Below are 24,370 nucleotides of genomic sequence, written 5' to 3'. Positions count from 1 at the left end.
AGATGACTGAATGTAGAAGAATGCAAATAGATCCATATTTATCACTTGGTACAAAACTCAACTCTAAAGGGTTGTAGACCTCAGTATAAAGTCAGAAATACTGAACCAGATAGAAGAGATGGTAGGGAGTAGTCTTGAACTCATTGACACAGGAAAAGACTTTCTGAACAGAACACAGATAGCACAGGCACTAAGAAAAACAATGAGACCTCATGAAACTCAAAAGTATGTCAAAGGATACCATCAATTGGACAAAGTGGGAGGCTATAAAATGGAAAAAGATTTTTACCAACTACACATCTGATAGATCACTAATATCTAAAATATATAAAGAACTAAAAACTCGAAATCAAGAAAACAACCCAATAAAAAATGGAGTATAGATCTAAAGAGAGAATTCTCAAAAGTGGAAACATAAATGGCCGAGAAGCACTCAAAGAGATGTTCAACATCCTTAGCCATCAGGGAAATGCAAATCCAAACTACTTTGAGATTTTATCTTACATCCATCAGAATGACCTAGATCAATAAAACAAATGGCAGCTCAGGCTGACAAGGATGTGAATGAAGTGAGGGGGACATTAATCCATTGCTGGTGGGAGTGCAAACTTGTACAGTCACTATGAAATCAGTGTGACAAGTTCTCCAGGAAGCTGGGAATAGATCTATCTCAAGATCCAGCTGCACCACTAGTGATGGTTTGAAAAAAATATGGCCCCCACAGGCTCATAGGAGTGGCACTATTAGAAAGTGTGGCCTCGTTGGAGTAGGTGTAGCCTTGGTGGAGAAAGTGGGGGTGGGCTTTGGGGTCTCAGATGCTCAAGCTACACCCAGTGCGTCACTGACATTTTCTCCTCCCTGTGGATCCAGATGTGGAACACTCAGCTACCTCTCCAGCACCATGTCTATCTGCATGCTGCCTTGCTTCCTGCTATGACGATAATGGATTAAACCTCTGAGCTGTAAGCTATCCCCAGTTCAATGTTTTCCTTTATAAAAGTTGCCGTGGTCATGGTGTCTCTTCACAGCAATAGAAACCCTAAGTAAGGTTTGGGCATATACACAAAGGAGTCTACATCCTACTACAGAGACACTTGCTCAATCACATTCATTGCTGCTCTATTCATAAGAGCCAGAAATTGAAAACAGACTCGATGTCTGCCAATGGACAAGTGAAATAAAGAAAATGAGATGGATCCCATGGCTGACACTGCTCAGGTGGCCAAGAACCTGAGACTAGATAGGCCTGGGAACTAGGAGAAAACCAACTACTATTGTTCATATATATGCTATTGTTCCTATAGTATATATATACTATTGTTCATATGTATAAGTATAATATATAATATACAGACTTCTATGTTACATTCATATTACATCTTAATATATATTATACATATACACATAAATACATAGATATAGCTAGATCAATAAAATGCTCCTAAAGGCATTCTGCTATACTCATAGGTCAGTGTTCTTGCTCAGCCATCATCAGAGAAACTGCCTCCTGAAGAGACTACAGAGACCCATAGCTGGATAATGTGTAGAGAGTGAGAGACCTCAAGGACTCAGTACTAAATGGGATGTCTCTATGTAATCCCTCCCTCAGGGAACCCTGAGAAAAGGAGGTGAAAAGATACTAAGAGCCAGGGGGAAGGGAGGCACAGGTCTGGGCCAGATGGCTCCCAGCACTGAGAGAGGAAGGACACCCCCCCCCACACACACACACAGAAGCTATTCCCCCATTGAACTGTCCCTTCACATTGCCCGATGACATTTTAGTTTTTTAACTGAAAATAGTTTTTTTTCAAGCTGGGCAGTGGCAGCGCATGTCTTTAATGCCAGCACTCTGGGGGTGGGATGGGATGGGGGCAGAGGCAGGCGGATCTCTGAGTTCGAGACTAGCCTGTTCTACAGAGCGAGTTCCAGGACACGGGCTACACAGAGAAACCCTGTCTCGAACACACCCCTACCCCCCAAAAAAGTCATATTTTAAATAGTAAAAAAAGAAAAAATAAGAAAAAAATACCACCCCCTAGGAATGCAGACAAAGCAAAAGTGATAAAGTGTTCACTAGCTGAGCGCGGCGAGTGTTCAGTATTTACAAATCAAGCAGATTGCACTGGGGTCAACCGCTCATCTCAGGTTTGTCCCTGTCTTGCATAGCATGTGACAAACTCAGAATTAGAGGAGGTTCCTACAGAGGAGGAGGAGGCGTGGTGCAGACATCTGTACGCCTCAACGCGGCTTTCAACCTCAGCTCCTAGCTGGCTGGTTAAATATCTCGTGAAAGACCCATCCCTGCTACATAAAGGTAAAAGCTCCAAAAGGTGGAGCAGAGACTGAGTCCCAGACCTTAGCCGAAGGGCACACAACACTTGCAGAGACAGCAGGAACCCAGAGCAGCAAACTATAGTTTGCGGGGGGCGGGGCTCCGAAAGGGGCGGGCCTTATAGGCGGAGTTTTGGGGAAAGAAAGGCCTTGAAGGGGTAGGGATTGTGGGCGTGGCTTAGTAAAAGACAGCGAGGAGCGTGGATAGAGGTGGGGTCTTGGAAAGAGGTGCGGAGGCCGAGGGAGGGGCTTTGAGGATCAGGCTTTTGGAGGGGGAAGTAGGTGGGGAATTTTATAACCCGCACGAGGTTGGCTTAGTGTCAGGGAGGCGGGGTCGCCGTATCGCATTTCCTATAAACATGTCCCTCTTCTCTTGCCGTAGGGCGAAACCGGAAGTTCCTATGAAGAGTGCTTTAAAGTTCCGGGATAGAGCCGGCACCATGTGGGAGCTGTTCTGAAGAGTGTTGGTTGTCGAATCCTGCTGTTACTCCGAGTTCAGGGTGAGGCGGAGCACGGTGCGGCCATGAGCAGCCGCGGCTTGGGACGGGTAGCCAGGGTGGGCCTTGCAGCCGTGGTCCCCGGGTTGGGGAAAGCCTGTGTTGCCGAGGTAGAGTGAATGCTGTTACCGTGGGGATTGAGTTTCGCGGGTTCTGGAGTGCCTTGGGCAGCGGGTGTCTGTGTCCTCGAGCGTACTGAGCGCGGTGTTGCCGGCACACGAGGCCTATGTACCAAGTTATGCCGCTGGAAGTTTCGGGAAAAAACTTACCACGATGTTTGTTCTTAGCCCGTGTTTTGAGACATCCGCTCCCTTGCAAGATGACGTCCTTAGCCCAGCAACTCCAGCGACTCGCCCTCCCTCAAACTGATCCCAGCCTCCTGTCTAGACATGAAGTTGCCTCTCTGTTGTTTGACCCCAAGGAAGCGGCCACCATCGACAGGGACACCGCCTTTGCCATCGGTGAGCCCCCTTTCATTTAGCAAAGCTCCTGGAGCAATGGTATCGGGGGCTTTTCCTGTGTTTTCTTGTCTTCTACGCTGTTCGCTTCCCGAGCACTTTCTAACTTTGTCTTGTTAAGGGGGGGAAAAAGCAATCTTGCTAGATGCTTGAATGTATTTATAAATAGTGGTATCTTAAATTTCACAAAGCAACTAATATGTAAAAAGGAAGGAAAGTAAGGAGACAGAGACAATGACAGAGGTGTGGGAGAGTTCCAGAACTGAGTGTGGTTATACTAAGGATTAAAAAGAGGGCTCGGGATGTAGTTCTTGGCATGAAGTACTTTCTCTTCTAGTGAGTGAGATCGGTTTATCCTGTACATAAAACCTAAAAGCAACGTTTGAGAGTGCATTGCACATTCTAACAGAGTTCTTGGACTTAGGGGTAAGGAAAACTGTAGAAGAATATCTGTTGAGTTTGCTTACAAAGAAGTTACAGGTGACTCTTCTTCTAGGATGCACTGGCCTGGAGGAACTTCTTGGAATTGACCCTGCCTTTGAACAGTTTGAAGCACCGTTGTTCAGCCAGCTAGCAAAAACCTTGGAGCGCAGCGTTCAGACCAAAGCAGTGAACAAACAGCTGGATGAAAACATTTCGTTGTTCCTCATTCATCTGTCTCCTTATTTCCTGCTTAAGCCAGCCCAGAAGTGTCTGGAATGGTTGATTCACAGGTAGCTAACCATGGTAATCCTTTACAGACTTAAATAGTTTCGAACACTTGTTAAAGCTGTGTTGTTAGCTGTAGCTGACTTAGATTAATATGATGTCTAGAATGTGAAGTGAGCAGCATACTCTTTTGTTAAACATGCAGATCCTGAGTAAAATGACCTATTTAGTATGTTTAGTTTTTTTTGGGTTTTGTGGTGTTTGTTTGTTTTTTGAGACAGGGTCTCACTGTGTATCTCTGGCTGACATTAAACTCACAGACATATGCCCTTTCCTCCCCAAAGCTGGGATTAAAGGCATATGTCATCACTCTTGTCTAGTTTTGTTTTAGGGTAAGGTCTCATTATACAGCTTGAGCTGCTTTTTAACTAAATTACTTCCTTTCTTTCTTTTTTCAGAATGTGTCTTTCTATGTGGTCCTGGCTGGCCTGGAACTCACTATGTAAATCAGGTTGAGGTTGACTTCAAACTCATGAATCTGCTTGCCTTTGCCTCCCAAGTCCTGAGATTAAGGCTTTGAACTCTCTCGCGCTCTCTCTCTCTCTCTTTTTTTTTTAATTTTTTGAGACAGGGTTTCTCTGTGTAGTTTTGGTGCCTGTCCTGGATCTCACTCTGTAGATCAGGCGGGCCTCGAACTCACAGAGATCCCTGGGTAAAGGTGTATGCCACCACCGCCTGGCAAGGCTTTGAACTCTTGCTCCTACCTCAGTACTGTGGTTATAGGTGTGTGCTATGAGACCAGACTTAACTTCATTAGTTCTAAGGAGCAATGTACTTTGCCATTGCAGATTCATTCACAAGGACAAAACTATTAAATTCTTTCTTACCACACTAGAGGTTAAGACTATTCTTTAAAATATCAATCCAAATCAAGTAGTATTAGTGATGTGTAGTAAGCATGTACATAACCAGACCCTATACTGTACTGTGTGGATGCTAGGAACCAAATTTTGACATCTGCAAGGGCAGCAAGTCCTCTAAATGGCTGAGCCTCTGCTCTAGCCCCCCCACCCCTCCGTTCATGTACCTTTCATTCAGCAAACGTTAAGTGTGATAAAAATACCTGTAAGTTGTCCTTGGTGACTCTCTTTAAATAAATACCTTAATAAAAGTTCATACAAGATTTAGAGAGGTAACTGTGCCAGGATTTGTTGAGAAAGTTCCATGCAAGTAGTGTCTTGATTAATATTAAATAAAGCCTGTATAAAATTAATAGGAGGCAAGAGTACTTGTAGGAGCTAAGGAAAGGGCTCAGTGGTGAAGAGTGTTCACTGTCATCAAAGAGGGCTTAGGTTGGATTCTCAGCACTCATATTAGGGGCCACTTTGTTGGGGGATATTCGATCACACTGTGAACCCCAAGTTTACATTGCATTAATTAAATAAAATTAACCTTGGGTCAGAAGGCTGCATAAGCAACTAGTTGACAGAAAGCAATCATAGAACCTCAGAGGGCATCCAGGAGAGAGAGACACAGGAAATAGGGTGGGGTTTGGAGTGGCACAGCTTTTCTGGTCTGGTGAAGTGGAAGCGCGGCTCTTTCAGAGACTCCAGCAAGGAAGCAAAGTTAGCTAATTGTGACCCAGCCTCTGAACTAGCAGGTTTCCACCCCAGCCTCCGAATTCTGAGTCTTATTTATAAATAGAATGATAGAGATCTAGTTAAAGCTACCTTTAGCAACAGCGACAGAGCCCGTGCCTTCAGGAACAGGATTCCCACCAAGCTGCTGCCTGAGTGGCCAGGCTGCTGCTAGAGAAGCAGGCTGGTAACTTCGGAGCTGTAGTTACTGGCTGAAATAGTAGGAGATTAAGGCGCAGCCACTGTGCCAGAGGTAAAACAACAACTTACAGCTACCTCTAACTCCAGTTCCAGGGGATCCGGTGCCCTCTGATCTTTGTGGGCAAGTGTATGCATGTGGTGCACAGGCTCATGTGGGCACTACATATAATACATTTTTTTTTAAAGTACATGTGAAAGAACAGAACAGCTTAGACAGATATGAGCAGTCTCACTTAGAATCAGGCAAAGCACTAGAAGAGAGCTGGATTATATAGGTTGGGAAAGGTTCAATGAACCTGACAGAAAAAAATGAATGCTTCTTAACATTCTTAGCATACAAGGACTGACAAACAGCTGGTTTAAATTGTGTGTGGTTGTCATTTTTTTTCTATGAAGAAATTAATGTGATTTTATTATCTTTTGGTTTTCACGGGATGTGGTGGCACATGCCTTTAGTCCCAGCACTTGGGAGGCAGAGACAAGCAGATCTCTTGAGTTCAAGGCCATCCTGGTTTACAAAGTGAGTTCTAGAACAACCAGGGCTACACAGAGAAACCTTGTCTAGAAAAAACAATCAAAATTATTATTATTATTATTATTTGAAGTATGGTGGTTAGGAAAGTTGTAGAAGGTGACTGGAACACACATAAGCCCAGCAATTGTTGTCTTGTTAGCCAGTTAGTTTTCTGTGGTTTGATGATGATGATCACACATTTTCATTGAATTGAAAGTGAATAGGGTATAAATTTTGATACTAAATATTTAAAATGTTATTGCCTCATAATTGATTGAACCATGTTGAATCAAACTTGAATGCAAAATAGAGGGTTTATTATCTAAGTACTATTTATCTTGTTGAGATTGATACTCATTCTAGGTCTTTGTACTTCATTGAGACAGGATCTGGACCTTTTAGAAACATGTGCCTGCCAGGCATGGTGATGCACTCTTGGGAAGCACAGGCAGGGATCTCTGTGAGTTTCTCTGTAGACAAGGCCATCCTTGTTTGGTCTGCATAGCAAGTTCATGCCAGGCAGGGCTACACAGTGGGAATGTCAAAAAAAAAAAAAAGAAAGAACAAAAGCAAGTACTTGTGAACTTTGTATTTTGTGTTGATTTTAATTGTTTCATATTTTTCCTAGGTTCCACATCCATCTTTACAATCCCGATAGTCTCATTGCTTGTGTTCTGCCATACCATGAGACACGGGTATTTGTGAGGGTGATACAGCTTCTAAAAATTAGTAATCCAAAACACAAATGGTTTTGGCTGTCTCCTGTTAAGGTAAGATTGTTAAATACCATATTCATTCATGTATATAATTATTATAAATCGTGATAAAGATTTTTTGTTTTGTTTTTGCTTTTTTGTTGTTAATTTGTTTTGTTGAGACAGGGTCTCACTGTAAAGCCCTGGCTGTCCTTATCTCACAGAGATCCATCCCCTTTCTCTGTAGTTACTTGGCTAGTTTTGTTTTGGGGGTAGAGTCTCACTGTATAGCCCAAGCTGGTTTTGAACTTTCTTATTTTGAGAAAGTTCTCTCTGTGTAGCCCTGCCTGGCCTAAAACTCACCATGTAGATCAGACTGACCTCAGAGTCACAGATCTGATTGCACCAGGAGCTAATGACAGATGGGGGTGAAGCTAGCAATCAGAAGGAACAAGAGGGAAAGAATGGGGAGTTTTGGATTCAATTCAATTTAATTTAATTTGGGAAAAGTAAAGCCCTTAATGATTCTGGGATTAGTCTACTATTATCTATACCATTTGTTTCCTAGCTTTCTACTGAAACTCTAATTAATGACATCTAGTATTTATTTAGTACCTGCCATTAAACTAGACATTTTACATCACACTGTCTTAGAGCCTCATAAATTCTTTATAGAGGTGGGGACAGACTCAGAAAATTGAAGCTACTTGCTAGAGTTCCTATAACTAAAGTGGGCACAGTAGCTATATGAACCCTATTCTTTGCACTGTACAATGCTACTTTGCATTTGTAATTTTGGTACCAAAGAAAGATGGAGGGTATGGAACTCTTAAAATACATACACGAATTAAAAGGATAAGGATAACTTGAAGAGCATCAGGAAATCGTTAAAAATTGAATAAGATATTTGGAATGAAAGGATATTACCCTAGAAGAAGGACCTAGTAAGGTCTGCCCGAAATAGAGACTAGAAGGAAGTAGGTGTATGTCATAGGCAGGAACTTTACTGCACATGAGCGTGCTGGTAGGGCTGGGAGAAAAGCTGATGAGGATAGAAATAGACCAACAGACCATGGGCCTGTGCCAGGAGCTAACGACAGGTGGTTGTGAAGTTAGCAATCAGAAGAACCTAGAAGGAAGGACTCCCCAGTTTGGAAGTCAAAAGAAAATTTCAGAATCTGGATGTAAATTAGTCAGGCTAAGTGGAGTTCAAAGAGTCTAGTCTGTGCTAAAGCTGCTGCTCAAGCTGCCTTTCCCAGCATTCATGCTGCTGAAAACATGAAGACCATTTCTCCTCCTGGTCTTCCACAGATCTCACCACGATCTAGAAACTCTTTCCAGGTATCAAACCTCACTCTCCCATCAAGGGTTACTTGCAGTCTTCACTGAATTGTTTTGTTAGTGTTCAGTTACAGACCATGTACAGTAGCAGTTAGTGGGAATAGCAGTACAGGTTGGCCAGGGTCTGGATCTGTTTCTGCTATTAGGATATTGTGAGGCAGAGACAGAGCAATGTCATGTTGACTCAAAAACCAAATCCTACTAGTAGAATGATTAAGGTCTAGAGAATTGAGATTAAATATACACTTAAGTGGCATATTATGAGTGTTTTGTACTGAATTCTTTTCCATTTACTGTTACCCGTTCTTTAGAGTCTCTAGAGTTTCTAAGAATTTATGTGTTAATCTCATCAGCACCAGTTATAAGGAGGGATTGTGTCTGTTTTGATGACTTGCCGCAATATATAGATGTTACTAGATAGGGAATTGGGGTCACGGTCAGTTGGCAGTTGTTTCTCATAACTTGTTCTCGTTGTCAATAACAGCAATCTGGAGTGCCCTTGGCTAGAGGAACTTTGGTCACCCATTGCTACAAAGACCTTGGATTCATGGATTTTATTTGCAGTCTGGTGACTAAATCTGTGAAGGTGAGCCATGAGTGTGTTGTTGAGTGTGTGGACTCATAAAATGATTGCTTGCTCTGAGAGAGGAAACATATTCAGTGAAACTTGGAAGACTTTTCCTACATTGAATGGTCTGCTCTTTGGGTGCATGAGCAGGTGGAGAATCAGTCTTTTCACCAAAAGACATTTTTTGTAAAAATAAATTAGTCTGTTGCTTGTCAAATTCCAGCTACAGGGATTATTAAATAGAAACTATCTAAAAACGTCAGGAACCTTGTCAGGGACGTCATCCTTACTTAGCGTTGAATATTATGATGCTTAAAGAGCCAGAGCGCTTCAAAGGAGCCTGCCTGTGTGTTGTGTTCGCTGTTTCAGGCGTTCGCTGAGTATCCGGGAAGCTCAGCTCAGTTGAGAGTGCTCCTGGCCTTCTACGCCTCCACCATTGTGTCTGCTCTAGTGGCTGCTGAGAACCTATCAGACAACGTTGTTGCCAAACTGTTTCCATACATCCAAAAGGTTAGTCAAGTAAATCATTTGTACATAAAGGAATTTGCTTGCTTTTGAAAATTTCATGGGGATATATGTGTTTTTAAATTGATAGTTTATTTTGAATGGTTGATAAGATTCAAAGAAAGTTAAGAAAGACTTTTCAGTTATTAAATGGGTATCTAATAATAAATGTTGGCTTTCTTTCTGTGTCCTAGGTCTATTTTCTTAGTCATATTTTTGTCTTAGGGGAAAGAGAAGAGCCTGCCCTTGGAGCACAGGCTCTCTTCCCTGTCCTCTTAGCCCTGGTGTCTTTCCCACCTGCCACCTCCTAGACCCCTGACAGAGTTCTGCTTGCACTTCTGCAGTACAATACAGTTTTACTCCCATGAGTGCTAAGATGGATGTCTTCCTTCCAGAGACATGAGCTTACAGGTCAAGCAGAGCTTGTTGCCTCTTGTTGGGATGTGTAGTGGATGTCTGAGTTAGGAGGCCTTTCTGAAGGTCGTCGTCCCTTCTTATCCTATATATAGATATTTCTCATCTCTGTGTCCACATAGGAAAGGAAGTGAACAACTTGATTCTCCAGTTCTTAAGAGTCATTGGCTGTCAGTGTACATTAGGTTTTATCGGTCTTTTTTAACCTAAAACGTATTTATTTATTCATTAGGTATTTTTAAAATTACATTTTGCTTATGTGTAAGAGGACAGCTGTGTGAGCCTGTTTTTTCTTCTACCATGTGTGCCCCGAAGATCAGGTCGTCAGGCATGATACCAACCAAGTACCTAAACCCAATGAGCCATCTTGCCGACCTTAGGGGTTTTTTTTGTTTTGTTTTGTTTTGAGAGAGAGCCTTTTGCTGTGTGGACCACACTGGTTTTGAACTCATGTTCATCCTGCCTCAGCCTCTTGAGTGCTGTGACAGCTGGCTTAAAATTTGTTTTTTGTCTTATACATGGAAACATAAGAATTGTACATAACTGTGGTGTACCATGTGATGTTTTAGTATGTGTATTTACTATGTTTAACATTTAAATCAGGGCAAACATTAACATTTCTAATTTGCTGTACTTAAGTAGCATGTTAAATAGAAGAACATAATTCTATATTTTGTCATTTTCCTTATATTTTAAAAATATTTAGGGGTTGAAATCATCCTTACCAGATTATAGAGCTGCCACATACATGATAATCTGTCAGATTTCTGTGAAAGTAACGATGGAAGATACCTTTGTGAACTCACTGGCATCCCAGCTCATCAGAACATTGACCAAGGTTCCTTCTCAAGTCAAGGACGGATTAGGTTGCCTGATAATTCTCTTACAGCGACAGAAGCCAGAAGCCCTTGGGAAAAAGTATGTACTGTTTTATAGTCGGAGGCCAGGGAAGTTGTTTTGAATAATTTTTGGTAAGATGCACTGCTTTTTAAATTGCTGCTTATCTAATTTGTCGATATCATGTATGCTTGCCATTTCCAGGCCATTTCCTCACTTGTGTGCTGTTCCAGACCTTATAGCGCTGCTTCATGGGATCTCGGAAAGCTACGACGTCAGTCCTCTTCTGCGCTACATGCTTCCCCATCTGGTCGCCTCTGTGGTTCAGCACATTGCAGGTGTGTGGCTTCCGTTTGGACCCCAAAGCCTCCTCAGTTCCAGCTATCTTCAGATAGGACAGACACTGGTTGATAGCTGTAAACTATTGAAAATGTCTTCTGTCCAGTTGTTTCTATGTAACTGGCCAGTTAGGTGAAAATCTTTAGGGTTGGGCAGGTCCACAGAAGGGAGGACTGTCATCCTGAGAAATTTCTCAGGATTCTGTTATTTAAATAGGCTCTGGAGGAGTGAAAGGATTTGGCCAAGTAGACCTTTGCTTTCCATCTAGCTATTTAACGATCTCCAGTGTTTCATTTACAGTAAGTATCCAGCTGCCAGAAAGTAAGCCAAGATTTCATACATAAAAATCCAAATTATGAAAGGAAATGATAATTTGCATTATTTCTCTTTGCCTCAATAAACAGAAAAGAAAGTAAATATTTGGTTCTATGGCTTCTTAGAGAACACTGACAAAATCATCTCTAAATTATGTTAAGGCTGATGAATATTAAGAAAAGCATCTCGCCGGGCGGTGGTGGCACACACCTTTAATCCCAGCACTCAAAGGCAGGGGCAGGTGGATCTCTGTGAGTTCGAGGCCAGCCTGGTCTACAGAGCGAGTTCCAGGAAAGGCGCAAAGCTACACAGAGAAACCCTGTCTCGAATAACCAAAAAAAAAAAAAAAAAAAAGAAAAGAAAAGAAAGAAAGAAAAGAAAGGCATCTCTAAAATTATGTTGAGTCTGATGTAAAAAAAGGTTTGCACAGCCAAATCTTGACTTAAATCTTTCATTTCAGTAAAGTCTAGAAGGTGGCAGCCTTGGTTTAGTCAGGAGGCACTGACGTGAAAGCTTAGGCTGCTTTCAGAGATCTAGGTTATAGCCAGCTTCACTAACTTTTAGTGTGATCTGGAGAAACAATGTGTTATTTGCACTTCTGTTTTACTCTTGATATCTGTATCGTGATCATGCTTATTGAAAGCTTGGAGGATTTCAGGTGAAGGGCAAATGAGAGTACTTGCACACAAAAATGGTGTGAAAACTGTAAGTTACTCAATAGATAAAATATGCATTTGAATATCGGTAAAAAGAGGCTGGGGAGCTGACTCAGCATTAAGAGTGCATACTGCCCTTGCCCTTGCATAGGACTCAGGTTAAGTACCCAGCACCCACACTGGACAGTTCATAGCTGTCTGTGATTTCAGTTCCAGGGATCTGATGACTCCCTCTCACCTCAACAGGCACCTGCATGTATCTGGTACACATAAGCTCAATGCAGGCACACAGTCGTAGACATAAATAAACAAATAATTTTTTTAGTAGATAATTGGTAAAAAGCTAGAGCTATTAGTATATATGTTTTTAAGTTATTACTAGAAAAGTTTTCTACTATAAGTAAATTTAATCATCAGCATGCCAAAAAGAATACCCCTAACTCAGTTTTCATCTGTTTACATATTAAGGAGAAGAAACTGAAGGGATTGATGGTCAGATCTACAAGAAACACTTAGAAGCGATTCTTACAAAAATACCACTGACGAACAACTTAGATCACCTGCTTGCTAGGTAAGGTTGTTTCTAACATGCTTCTGATTTGCATATTTTTGACTATTCATTTTGGGATTCATCATTAGCTTTATGATGTATTTTGCTTGCACTGTCTATATAATTTCACTAATTATGGTTGTGGAATCTATCAACTGACAGCATAAAATGCAAAAGTAAAATTTTCTTGATTGCCGTTAATGCTTATAGAAGAAAATGAAAATGTAATAGTCCAGCTAAATTTGAGTTGTGTTTACGGGTGTTTAAATTTTTCTGTTAATAAATGGACATAGTGCCTGAAATAGCACATCAAAGCTGATACTCAGTAAATGTTGCTTAGAATCTTAATATTGAAAGTAGGTATGCCATGGAAATTATTTCCTCCTATTCTCTGAAAGGCATTTCTGTCTCTCCTTTCATTCCCTATTTGACAATCTGATGTAATGAGTAGAATGTTTAGGTGTTGTAGTTAGACATAGATGGGAATCTGACTCAATGCCACTTCAGCTAGAATGAATGGTAGTTTCAGAAGCCAGTCCTCCTGGATCTGATTTGACCATTATGCTAGGTGAGAAGAGAACTGCCTGCAGGTGTGCTCATTTGTATGCATGGAGGCTTAGTTTACACTCTGGAATCAGAATGGCCTTTACAATTTATAGCCCTCCTCTTCTCTTTCTGACATAGAAAGAGTTACTACACATTTGACTTCTGTTTGTTGCTGTTTCATTTGACCTCAGGCAAATTAGAAGCTGTCCTATGCCCTAGTTTTTTCATCAGCAAAATCATTATAATTTCTTTTGATTTGTAAAGCACTTAGTACATAGCAGAGAGCTCATGAATGATAACCCATATCTACTGGTGTTCTGCTTTCTTTTGCAGCCTTCTTTTTGAAGAATATATCTCATACAGCTCCCAGGAGGAAACCCATGCTAATAAAGTAGCTTTGCTTAACGAGCAGTTTCTTCCACTTATCAGACTTTTAGAAAGCAAGTAAGTTGAGTGGGTGTAGGTGTTCATCTTCAATGCTGATCTGTTCTACAAAGAATAACTTGCAAGTTGTGTCTTAAAGCGATGGATCATGGATATTTTTTCTACTTTCTCTTTTTCAGAAAGGGACAGTATATTTAGAATGAGATATATTGAAAGACAAAAGGAAGTAGGGGTTGTGGTGGGTCTGTGGACAGTATAATTTTTTTACACTAGAGACTTTTGTTGTTGTCTTCATAGTGACACACGTAATCAAGCCTTTATGTATAGTATGTGTTCTGTACATGTAGGGGAATATGGTTATAGCTTTATCAAGAATATTGAATGAACTGTAATTCCTTCCTAGATACCCCAGAACATTAGATGTTGTGTTAGAGGAACACCTGAAAGAAATTACAGGCCTTAAAAAGCAGGAACTTTTCCATCAATTTATTTCTCTCTCCACGAGTGGAGGAAAGTATCAGGTAGGTTGTCCTTCCCCAGCACAGTTACAACAGGAATTGGTGTTGTGGCTATTTGAAGAGCAGAGGCAGTCATTTCCTACTTTCTTCCATCTTTGAAAAATGTCAGAGAGCTGAGGATTTATACAGTGTGTATAGTTACTAGAAACAGCTCTGGGTCAGGAATCATAACTGAAGAAAAATGTAACATTCAGAAAACATAGAGAATTTCATATGGCGGTTGTCACTAATGGGTGGCTTCACAGGCTTCCAGCTTGCCTTGTTACTCTAGGTGTGCATCTACCAGAGCAGGAGTGCAGTCACGTGATCATGACCATGATAAATCTTAAGACATTTTCTGGGGATTCAAGCCTAAATACTAAGAAATTGGATAAGTTCTTATAATTAGCCTTGAAAATGAATATTATAAAAATAAATGCACTTTTTCTCCTGAAGTTGGGGTATATTTCCTCTTTTTTTGGTTTTTCTAGACAGAGTTTCTCCATGTAACAGTCCTCGTTATCCTGGAACTTGCTTTGTAGCCCAGGTTGGCTTTAAACTCACAGAGATCCGCCTGCTTCTGCCTCCCGAATGCTGAGATTAAAGGCATGTGCCATCAGTAGTGCATTACAAATCAGGTAGATAGGTAGACATCCTTTGTAGTTTGATTTTATGCGTCACCTAAGCTGTCACCAGTTTGAGCATCTTTTTGTTATTTTCTGGGTTGTATTCTGTCTTCAGTGAGGTGCCAACTTAGTGCTGTCACTTGGAATTATATATCATAAAAAGTGCTGAGTTACGTTATGATGCTGTTTCACTAAACTGAACCCACACATTCATCCACACGAGTACACAGAGCACACCATGTATAACATTTATGTTTTCATGTGGTGTAACTCAAACCACATTCTAGAGATGAATTTACTTTTCTGTTTCTATATTTAGATGGTTATTACACGGTATATTGGGTGTAAGGTATTTCCTGGTTTTGTTTTTTGTTTATATGTTACTCAGATTAAGTGATATAATTTTGTTATTATGTTGGACTTACAGTTTTTAGAGGATTCTGACACATCTTTGATGCTCAGTTTGAACCATCCACTGGCTCCTGTGAGACTGCTGGCCGTTAACCACCTGAAGACTATCATGAAAACATCAAAGGTTTGTGTCAGATAGCTTTTACTTTTGATCTTTTCCTCCTTACAACGACCAGTCTAATTCTAGAGTAAGAGATTGGAGTTTCCATCAAGAATTCATATTGTATAATTACAGATAACTCAAATTTTATTACTTTTTAGTTCTTTCAAAATATCTGACTTGTTGAGTTTTTGAGGGTTTTTTTGTTCATTTATGGATTATAGTTAAATTTTAAAATTACGTTTACTTATTTATTTATATATGTATTTATTTATTTTGTGCATGAGCATGTATACACAAGTGTCTGCACAGAGGTGAGAGAAACATTTGTGGGTTGGAGGATCACCATGTGGGTATGGGAGATTGGACTCAAGTTGTCAAGTGTGGTGTCAGGGACCTTCCTATACAGCCATCTCACTGGCCTGTCATCTCCCTCTGGGCTCTCTGATTTAGCAAGGACAACTCCTTAATTAAAAGATGGCATTTTGATTGTATATATGATGTTCAGCGAGACTGGAAGAGGATTGTAGCAAACAGTTACCAATCTCAGGAGGCCTCTTGGAGATGACCTGGTTCTCATTTGTTGTACTCTCAGAGTTGAGCCTGGCCTCCACACTGGTGTTCTGAGGTATCTTTTCCAGTGGAAAGCTTGTGAGCTTTGTTGCAATAGTTAATTTGCTTTTCTTTTGCTCAGGAGGGCATTGATGAGATTTTCATTAAGGAAGCTATTCTAACCCGATTAGGTGATGATAACATAGATGTCATTTTGTCGGCTCTGAGTGCTTTTGAGGTGAGTAAATGTGTTCTGTGGATGTGCAAATTTTGTTTGTAAATACTTTGTTTTTCTCACATGGTGCTTGACTCTAGGCAGGAATATGTTTAGAAATCAGTTCATTGAGTGTAGTCTGGTGATAAGTCTCAAAGGAGTAGCTAGACTGCACAGTTTGCTGGATAAGGAAGTACTGCAGAAAGGAGAAGGCTTTGTGACAACAGCCAGTGTCCCAAGACCATGAATGCCACTTTTGAGAAAATGTTCTCGTGAGTGGAAAGGAAACCTCTACAAGAGAAAAGTTCTCACAAAAGAGACACTGGGATTCTTTGGAGAAAATGTTTACAATTAATCATCTTTTCGGTTTTATTTTAGAAATACTTTACATATTTGACAAGTAAATATTTACTCATGTTTTCTTCCTCCGTATAGATTTGCCAGCAACACTTCAGTGGAGAGGAGACCGTTTCACATCTTCTGAATCTCTTCCAGAGAGCAGAACTGTCAAAGAATAAGGGGTGGTATGTGTTTGCTCTCCTCAGTCCATGCTCTGTGCAGAGAGGAGCTCTCAAGTCCACACTACTTCTCTTCCTTTTCACTAGGACTTTAGTAACTTAGTGATGGACTTTGTGCTCAGGATCGTAGATAGAGCTTTAAAGAAGTTTCTTTGTGTGTGTGTGTGTGTGTGTGTGTGTGTGTGTGTGTGTGATGCTTTTATAGTTTGAGAATTTCATGCACGGGTGCAATGTATTTTGATCATATTCACCCTATTCCTTCTAGACCCACCCTTTACCTCACATACTCCCAGTGTTGTGGCTTTACCTCTTCCTTTATAACCCTCCAAGTCCAGTTTGTGATGCCCATACATGCATGAGTGTGGGGCCATCCGGTAAGCATGGTTGATCTAGCAGGGGCCACACCCTTGATGAAAACTGGCTTTCCTTTTCCCAGAAAGGATATGCTTTTCATTTCATTGATTTGATGTGATGTGTACGGGTGTTTTGCCTCCATGTATTTCTGTACACCTCATAAATGCCTTGTGCCTGTGGGGGCCAGAAGAGGGTGTCAGAGTCCCCAGAAGTGTTACCACTGGTTGTTAAATTGCTGTGTGGGTGCCGGGAACACAAACCAACTCCTCTGGAAGAGCATCCAGTGTTCTTAACTTTTGAGCCATCTCTCCAGCTCAGGATATACATTTTTTTTTTTTTTTAAATGCATGAGTGAATCTGAATCTCCACTGTCTAGTGGAGCTGAGATAGCTGATGTAATATATTTTGTTACAATTAGAGACTTTTGTTTTTTGGGTTTTTTTTTTAAGATAACTGACAGGACAAAATTATTGGCTAGGTGACTCCTTTATTGGCATGGATTTGAGGTTGTGTCCTAGTGCTCTCTGAGCAGTATTTTTGGTTAAGAGACCAGGCAAGCTATTGCCAATTGAGCCAGGACAGTGTAATAATGAGTTGTGTTGACTTGAAGTCTCTAACGTGTCTCTGAACCAAATGGGCTTTCATGTCTTCCAGGTACAGGGTGCTTGAGCTAGCAGCAAACATCCTAATTAAAGAGGAGATCCTGAGTAAAAATGATCAGTTGTCAAATCAGGTGGCCGTCCAGTTGTTGCCTTTTATGGTCATTACTAATGATGATATAGAGTCTCCTGATATGAAAATTGCTATACATTTGTCAAAATCAGGAATTTGCTCTCTGCATCCTCTGTTCAGAGGCTGGAAAGAAGGTAAGAAAGCCAGTTGTTTGATGAAACAAGCATCTATTTTATTAGGAAGATAAATGAGTTAAAATTGTCTGTCTTTGCTGTTTGCGGTTGTATTTGTTATATGTCAACATCATATTTTTTATTTTTACTAAGTGGCTCATAGACAAATTCAGACTTGGAGTAAAAAGAAAAGTAAAAAGCAAGCTTTTGAAGAGGACGAATAAAAATTTTATCTACATTTGTTACTTTACCTAATTCTTTATATGAATGCCACTGATATAGGGCTGTCTGTATTCAAAATTTTTTACAGCTCTTGAAAATGTTATTAGAAGCAGAAAGTCAAGAGAAATAATTGGTATAGGAAATCAGAAGATGGTCCAGTTGCTGGCTGGCAATTTAAGCTCAGGAGACCGCTCTTCAATGCTGAAGCTGGTAGGTGTGCTGTCCATCTCTGCCTGTTCCTCTCATGTTCCTCAGGCACCCAGCTCTGCCCTACCAGACATTTTTTCTGTCTCTTTGTTGTTGTTCCATTCTTAAACAACTGTTTTACTTTGAACAAACACAAAGGTAGTTTTGGGTATTCCTTTGGGGGCTATGGCTGAGTTACAGCTCAAGCTGATCTGGAACTCACTTTGTAGCCCAGGCTGGCCTCGAACTCACAGAGATCCGCCTGCCTCTGCCTCCCAAGTGCTGCCATTAAAGGCTTGCACCACCACTGCCCAGCCCATACTTTGTTCTTTTTAATCTTCATTTTTTCTAATTTATATTTAAATTATTAGTCTTTTGGTTGTTAACATAGCAAAATGAAACTAAAAGAAAATACTTTTGTAAACCTTTTAATGGTGTTAGGTGTCTGATTTACTGATTTTTTTTTGTTGCTATTTGTATTTTTAGGTATGTGGTTTATATGTGTTGTCAAGTGTATTTATGTACATTATAATTTTAAGTGTACATTTACCTTTAATCAGTGTTTACTGTTTTTGAAAGGCTTTTTGTTTGTCATCTCACGTTATACACAATACATAGATAGGCCTGAGATAGATAGAAAACTTCGTCCTGGAAGATCATGACTAACCAGTAATGGAGTATGCTTATTTCCCAAGGTGGAGGATTTAATAAGTGCCGGGGAAAAGGAGTCCTACAACCTGAAGCAGAAAGTGACGTTCCACGTGATTGTGTCTGTGCTTATCTCTTGCTGTTCATCCTTCAGAGAAACCTGCTTTCCGTTTGCTATGCGCGTGTTCAGTTTGCTGCGGAAAAAAGTGAGGAAGCTCAAAAGCATCATTGCTGCTGTGGTAAGGAGCGCAGTGTCTGCCGAAAGTTGACTACTGAATAAAGTACAGCATGGCCTGTGGATCCCAGCAAAGCTGAAGTCCAGAAGCTGAGCTGCTGTGTCTGGATCTAGCTGGGGGAGTGGGGAGCAGTTGGAGTACTAGCTGGAGGAGGAGGGTGCAATGGGAGCACTAGCTGGGGGAGGGGGAAGCAGTGGGAGTATTAGCTGGAGAAGGAGGAAGCAGTGGGAGCACTAGCTGGGGGAGGGGAAGCAGTGGGAGCACTAGCTGGGGGAGGGGAAGCAGTGGGAGCACTAGCTGGGGGAGGGGAAGCAGTGGGAGTACTAGCTGGGGGAGTGGGGAGCAGTGGGAGCACTAGCTGGAGGAGGAGGGTGCAGTAGGAGCACTAGCTGGGGGAGGAGGGTGCAGTGGGAGCAGTGGTTTTCAGACAAGGGACTCCCATGCTTTTGCAGGAAATTTATACAGATGATAGGATTTCAAAGGTGCAAGGTTTTATGCCATAACTGAGCCTCCTCACTGTTTTTATCAGGTCACTATCCAAGTTTCACTCCTAACTACTCTGGTAATGACAAATTCATCAACTCACCAGAGTTGGTGCTTGAACAAAACTTGTTGCAGTGTTTATTGAAAGAATATCCTGTATATTTAAAATGGTTGAGTGTTCTGGTAGGTCTGGCTGTCTCTGGCCTGCTGTTGTCTCTGACAGTGTTACTAAAGGTCATGTTTCTGTTTTTATAGAGTGCCCATTTTGAGATAACAAGATTGTTTTAGTATCTGCTGTTTGCAGCAATATTTTTTTTTTATTTATCTTCAGAACTTCAAAGGGCTGCCCATTACAGGATTTGCTAAGTGAATTATACTTTCTTCATATTTACGTATACTCTTGGGGTTTTTATAAATTCTAATTGTAGTCATTGTTAGCTAAAATTATGTAAATTTAGCATGCTTCTTCATACTGTAGAAAGTAGCCCAGGTGATCCTCTCAATGTCTGTCTTGTGAGGTGCAGTAACTGGAGCTGTAGTGGTCCTCAGTGTTAGCAGTGTAGAACAGTTGTGGTTCCTTCAGTGTCACACTGAATGGGTCGTTTCACATTGCTCTGTTAGTGCTCTTTCTGAGGACTGAGCATCTTTTCAGCTGGAGCAGCATATCCGTCCATTTACGAACGCAATCTTTATGCAACTGTTGATCCGCTCCCTACTAGGATATGCACATCTGCTGCAGTCTATGCACAGAGCTCATGTCTGGAACTACCTTCAGGATGTGCTGGTTTCTGTTTCCATGAATGTTTCAGGAAATCCCCTCCGAGTGGCACCTGGAACTGATGCTGAACAGAGGATTGCCAGAGGAATTGTGGGAGCATTATGTACAGCAGCTCCACAAGGCCCAGAGGGTTGCTGTGGAGGACTCCATTTTACTTGTATTTTCCCTGAAGTGTTTTATTTTTGCACTGAAGGCTCCAAAATCTTTTCCTTCGGGTAAGGCAATGGTCATGACTCTTGAAATGTGATACAACACTGACTTTTTAACTCCGTAGTTCACCTTCACTTGAATGAAAAGCTCCCCCAGCATGCTCATGTAGGTCTACCCATTGCTTGTCTTTGTCCGCATTCCCTGCAGGTGCTACGTGGTGGAATCCTGAGCAGCTAGATGACGACAGCAGACACTACCTGCACTTGCTCATTGGTGTCTTTGAAATGCTGCTCGAGGTTTCTGATGCCATGCACTCCAGGGTTCTGATGAGGCTGATAATGAAGGTATTGGCTCGCTCCTCACAGGCATTTCTGCTGTAGGTAGTGTAGGTTATTTTATTGCCACAGTTCTAATACTAATGGGAGGATATTTTGCAGCAAGGAAGAGTGTGTGCTGACAAACATGCCCTCCAAAGCAGTGTAGTAATCACAGCCGGGCAGCACACTGAGTGGAGAGTAACACTGCAGCATTCCTATCGATGGGCTAGTGTGTTTAAGAATCAGAGCAAGCCCAGTTTTTCATTTTAAATATCATTTATGGATGAGAAAACTGGCCGAGTGTTCAAAGATGATATTCAGGGAACTTACCCTGGGCTTTGTTACCTCTATGCTGCAAGCAGTGTGTGTATTCTTGTCCTTGTCTGACTCACTCCTCAAGGTGTTCAGCATTGCCAGCATTGCTGACTCCTGCAGAGTGCTCTCTTAGTGAAGTTTCCCAGATCCCGCTCTTGTCGTGGTTTTTAGTTAGTGTCCCTGTCTTTTTTTGTTCAGTGTTTTCTAGTGCAAGGTTATAGTGAGGCTTCTTAAATGTCATCCTTCAGTGACATCCTTCTAACTGGTTAAAATTCCAGATATTGAAGAAGTGATTCAACAAGGCACATGTCATTAAATCACTCTTGTCTTATTGCACATTAATGAAAAGAGCGGGGGTCAGTTTATCTGAGTAAGAACTAGACTTCACTTTGTCTTGCTTTCTTTTGGTTAGGTACATCTACAAGATGTTCTTCAGTTGTTCCAGTTCTTCTGTGTTTTGTGGACCTATGGTTCTAGCCTTTCCAATCCACTTAACTGCACTGTGAAGTCAGAGCTGCAGACTCAGGCTCTTTACATAGGTTCTGTGATGCTTTCTTCTCAGAATACACAGTATAAGCAAAAGCTGGCGTCTACTGTATCTCCAGGTATGGCAAGTCACATTTAATATTTAAGTGAGTACATTATAGATACATAGTATATGAGGAAGTATAGCATATACTCTTGTATTTGATTGTATAGAGATAACATAATTTATTAAAATAAATGACTGTGTGGGGAGATGGTGCTGAGGATAAAGGCACTTGCCATCAAGCCTCATAATGACTTGAGTTTAATCCCGGGCCCACATGTGGAAGGAGAGAACTGACCCCTAAAACTGACCTCTGTACTCAGCATAGTGGTGACCACACCCCACCACATACATACACAGAAATATCTTTATTTTTATTCATTAAAAAAGATTACGGGGGCTGGAGAGATGGCTCAGAGGTTAAGAGCACTGACTGCCCTTCCATAGGTCCTGAGTTCAATTCCCAGCACCCATATGGTGGCTCACAACCATCTGTAATGAGATCTGGTACCCTCTTCTGTATACATAATAAATAAATAAATCTTAAAAAAAAAAAAAAAAGATTACAAAAAAAGCCAGTTGTGGTAGCACACGCCTTTAATCTTGGCACTCAGGAAGCAGAGGCAGGTGAATCTCTGAGTTCAAGGCTAGCCTGGCCTACAGAGCAAGTTCCAGAACAGCCAGGGCTACAAGAAGAAGCCATATACTTTGTTTAGAAATAAGCATTTGAACTTTTCAGCTTGGTATTACATATTTTCCATCCTTTTTCACTGGTGTTAGTGTAAGACTGGCTTCTTGCTGCTCTTCCTCTCTCGTGATCTGTGTCTTCCCCTGCATTAAGTACTTCTTAACTTGTGCTGTCTAGACCTGTCCCAGAATTTCCCAGAATAGTCGGGGAATGTACTTGGTCCATTTGGAAGCTTCAGTCCTGACAAGGAGAGTCTCAGAGGGCCTCGGGAAGAGGCTTCTTAGATTAGCACCAGTCCTCACTGTGAGTGCAGTGTGCTTCTAGACATTTCTGTCTGTGAGGAGTCCAGGAGATGCTACTTGGCATCTTTCTTTCTGCTTTGCTCTGTATTTGAAACAGGATCTTTCAGCCTGTCCTTATCATTCAGGCTGTCCTAGAACTCACTATGTAGTTCAGGCTTGTCTCACACCTGCAACAGTGCCTCTGTTGTCTTGGCCTCCAGGAGCTGAGATGATAGGCTGTGAGCCAACACAACCAGCCTTGTTTTAGCATTTTTCCAAAAGTGTTACAACATTCCAAAGTAAAAAGTACTGTAGGGATGGAGAGATGACTCAGTTGTTAAGAGCACTTGCTGCTCTTACGGAGGACCCAGGTCCACTTCTCAGTACCTACACAGTGGCTTAAAACTCAGTGTAACTCTCATTCCAGTGGATCCAACACCCTCTTATAACCTTTGAGTACCAGGCATGCATATGCTGTACATACAAAAACACATAAAAATAAGTAATACACTAGGAAAGTCAATGAACTATTCTGCTTTGAACGCAAATAAAATTAATTGGAAGAATTGTGTCATGTGCATTGTTTAAATGGAAAGACATTGCAAGAAACTGCTTTCTTAAATTGTGTAGAGTTAACATACTTTGGGTTCTAGGACTTGACTTAGATATGGTGCCCTTTGCAATAGCACTGTGAATGTCTTAAGATTTGAGTGTTTTAAAAAGTTCTGCTTCACAATACAGGAAAACTGATCTTTTGGCTCGAATCTGCCCCTTGAAAGAATTTTAACTTTTCAGCTATTTGCTTCTGGCTTTGCTTTGTGAATTAACCTTGGGGCAACTGAGAAAGATTTATAGCTTTCATAGTGTAAGAGATTTACAGAAAAGTCTGGAACTTGTTGAGTTCTTCCCTGCAGTCTAGAAGTGGAATATTCACATCAATCATTTCCATACATGTAACATGAAAGGGATTTTTATAGCTTTATACTCTGAGTACATGTTTGTTTATTGAAACAGGGTTCCACTTGACAGCCCTGGCTGACCTTGTACTTGATGTGGTAGAGCAAGCTGGCCTTGAAATTGACAGCTGTCTTTCTGCCTTCATCATGAGAATGTTAGGATTACAAGTATGGCCTGACTAATACATCTTTGAAAAACCCAGTATGGTTGATCTCAAAAAGAGATCATCTACTACACTTCTAAAGCCATCTTGTCAGGGTTGTTGAATAGAGTAGGATGTAAAATGAGTAGTTTCCAGAGTTGTTCTGGAAAACCAGCATAGCATTGAAAGTTCACAAAGTTTACGTGTAGAACAACACAACCACAGGTCCTTACAGTTTGTGAATGATGCTCTGTAAGAGTCCTACACAAGGTTTAAATAGAAAATATCTGCCAGATAGCATTTATATAAGAAATACAACATTGGTTTAATATAAAGAACTCTGTATTGAAAGGGAAACCTCATATAATGTCCTAAAATCTGAAAAGGTATTAGGCAAAAGAAATAAATTCTTCATGTTCAAGGAACAGCAAAATAAAAATAACAGAAAAATATTCCTTACCGTGTGTAGTAGCGCATACCTTTAGTCCCAGCTCTTGGGAAGCAGAGGTAGGTGGATCTATGTGAGTTCGAGGCCAGCCTGGTCTATACATTCCAGGACAGCCAGGGCAACACCGAGAAACCCTGTCTCAAAAAATGAAAAATAAATAAATGAATTAATTAAATTAAAAAATAATAATAATCCTCACATCAGATGGTAGCAGTTTCACTGCACAGTTAGAGTTGAGGTGAGGGACCACTCTTGTTATACTCACTACTGTGAATTTGCTGTCAGGAATAGGTAGATTTAGATGTGTATGAAATGAGTGGATGGGTCTGATACCTTCCTGGGCCTGGGATGTTTTTATGGATGTTAAGTAGGATAGTAGACTAATTATTAGAAAATCTAATACCATTCTTACTCCTTGTATAAAAATTCCCCCTAAAA

General features: G+C 41.0%; 1 protein-coding gene across 1 annotated transcript in view; it reads left to right on the top strand.

Moving 5' to 3' along the window:
• Window positions 1-2,708: 2,708 nt before the first annotated feature.
• The window catches only part of Heatr1 (HEAT repeat containing 1), a 47,400-nt gene continuing 25,738 nt past the window's right edge, over window positions 2,709-24,370 (top strand). Inside the window, exons 1-20 of the mRNA XM_028859704.2 lie at window positions 2,709-2,831; window positions 3,116-3,289; window positions 3,783-3,999; window positions 6,915-7,056; window positions 8,807-8,908; window positions 9,260-9,400; window positions 10,515-10,726; window positions 10,850-10,983; window positions 12,424-12,526; window positions 13,385-13,495; window positions 13,839-13,956; window positions 14,986-15,093; window positions 15,764-15,859; window positions 16,271-16,359; window positions 17,362-17,573; window positions 17,863-17,984; window positions 18,656-18,847; window positions 20,137-20,320; window positions 20,463-20,599; window positions 21,300-21,492. Of these exons, the coding sequence (XP_028715537.1) occupies window positions 3,148-3,289; window positions 3,783-3,999; window positions 6,915-7,056; window positions 8,807-8,908; window positions 9,260-9,400; window positions 10,515-10,726; window positions 10,850-10,983; window positions 12,424-12,526; window positions 13,385-13,495; window positions 13,839-13,956; window positions 14,986-15,093; window positions 15,764-15,859; window positions 16,271-16,359; window positions 17,362-17,573; window positions 17,863-17,984; window positions 18,656-18,847; window positions 20,137-20,320; window positions 20,463-20,599; window positions 21,300-21,492 (2,755 nt within the window). The 5' untranslated portion in view covers window positions 2,709-2,831; window positions 3,116-3,147. The remainder of the gene's footprint in view (window positions 2,832-3,115; window positions 3,290-3,782; window positions 4,000-6,914; window positions 7,057-8,806; window positions 8,909-9,259; window positions 9,401-10,514; window positions 10,727-10,849; window positions 10,984-12,423; window positions 12,527-13,384; window positions 13,496-13,838; window positions 13,957-14,985; window positions 15,094-15,763; window positions 15,860-16,270; window positions 16,360-17,361; window positions 17,574-17,862; window positions 17,985-18,655; window positions 18,848-20,136; window positions 20,321-20,462; window positions 20,600-21,299; window positions 21,493-24,370) is intronic.

Source organism: Peromyscus leucopus, chromosome 5 (assembly GCF_004664715.2).
Source record: "Peromyscus leucopus breed LL Stock chromosome 5, UCI_PerLeu_2.1, whole genome shotgun sequence".
In the NCBI taxonomy this organism is placed as follows: Eukaryota; Metazoa; Chordata; class Mammalia; order Rodentia; family Cricetidae; genus Peromyscus; species Peromyscus leucopus.
This window is presented reverse-complemented; position numbering and strand designations above follow the sequence as displayed.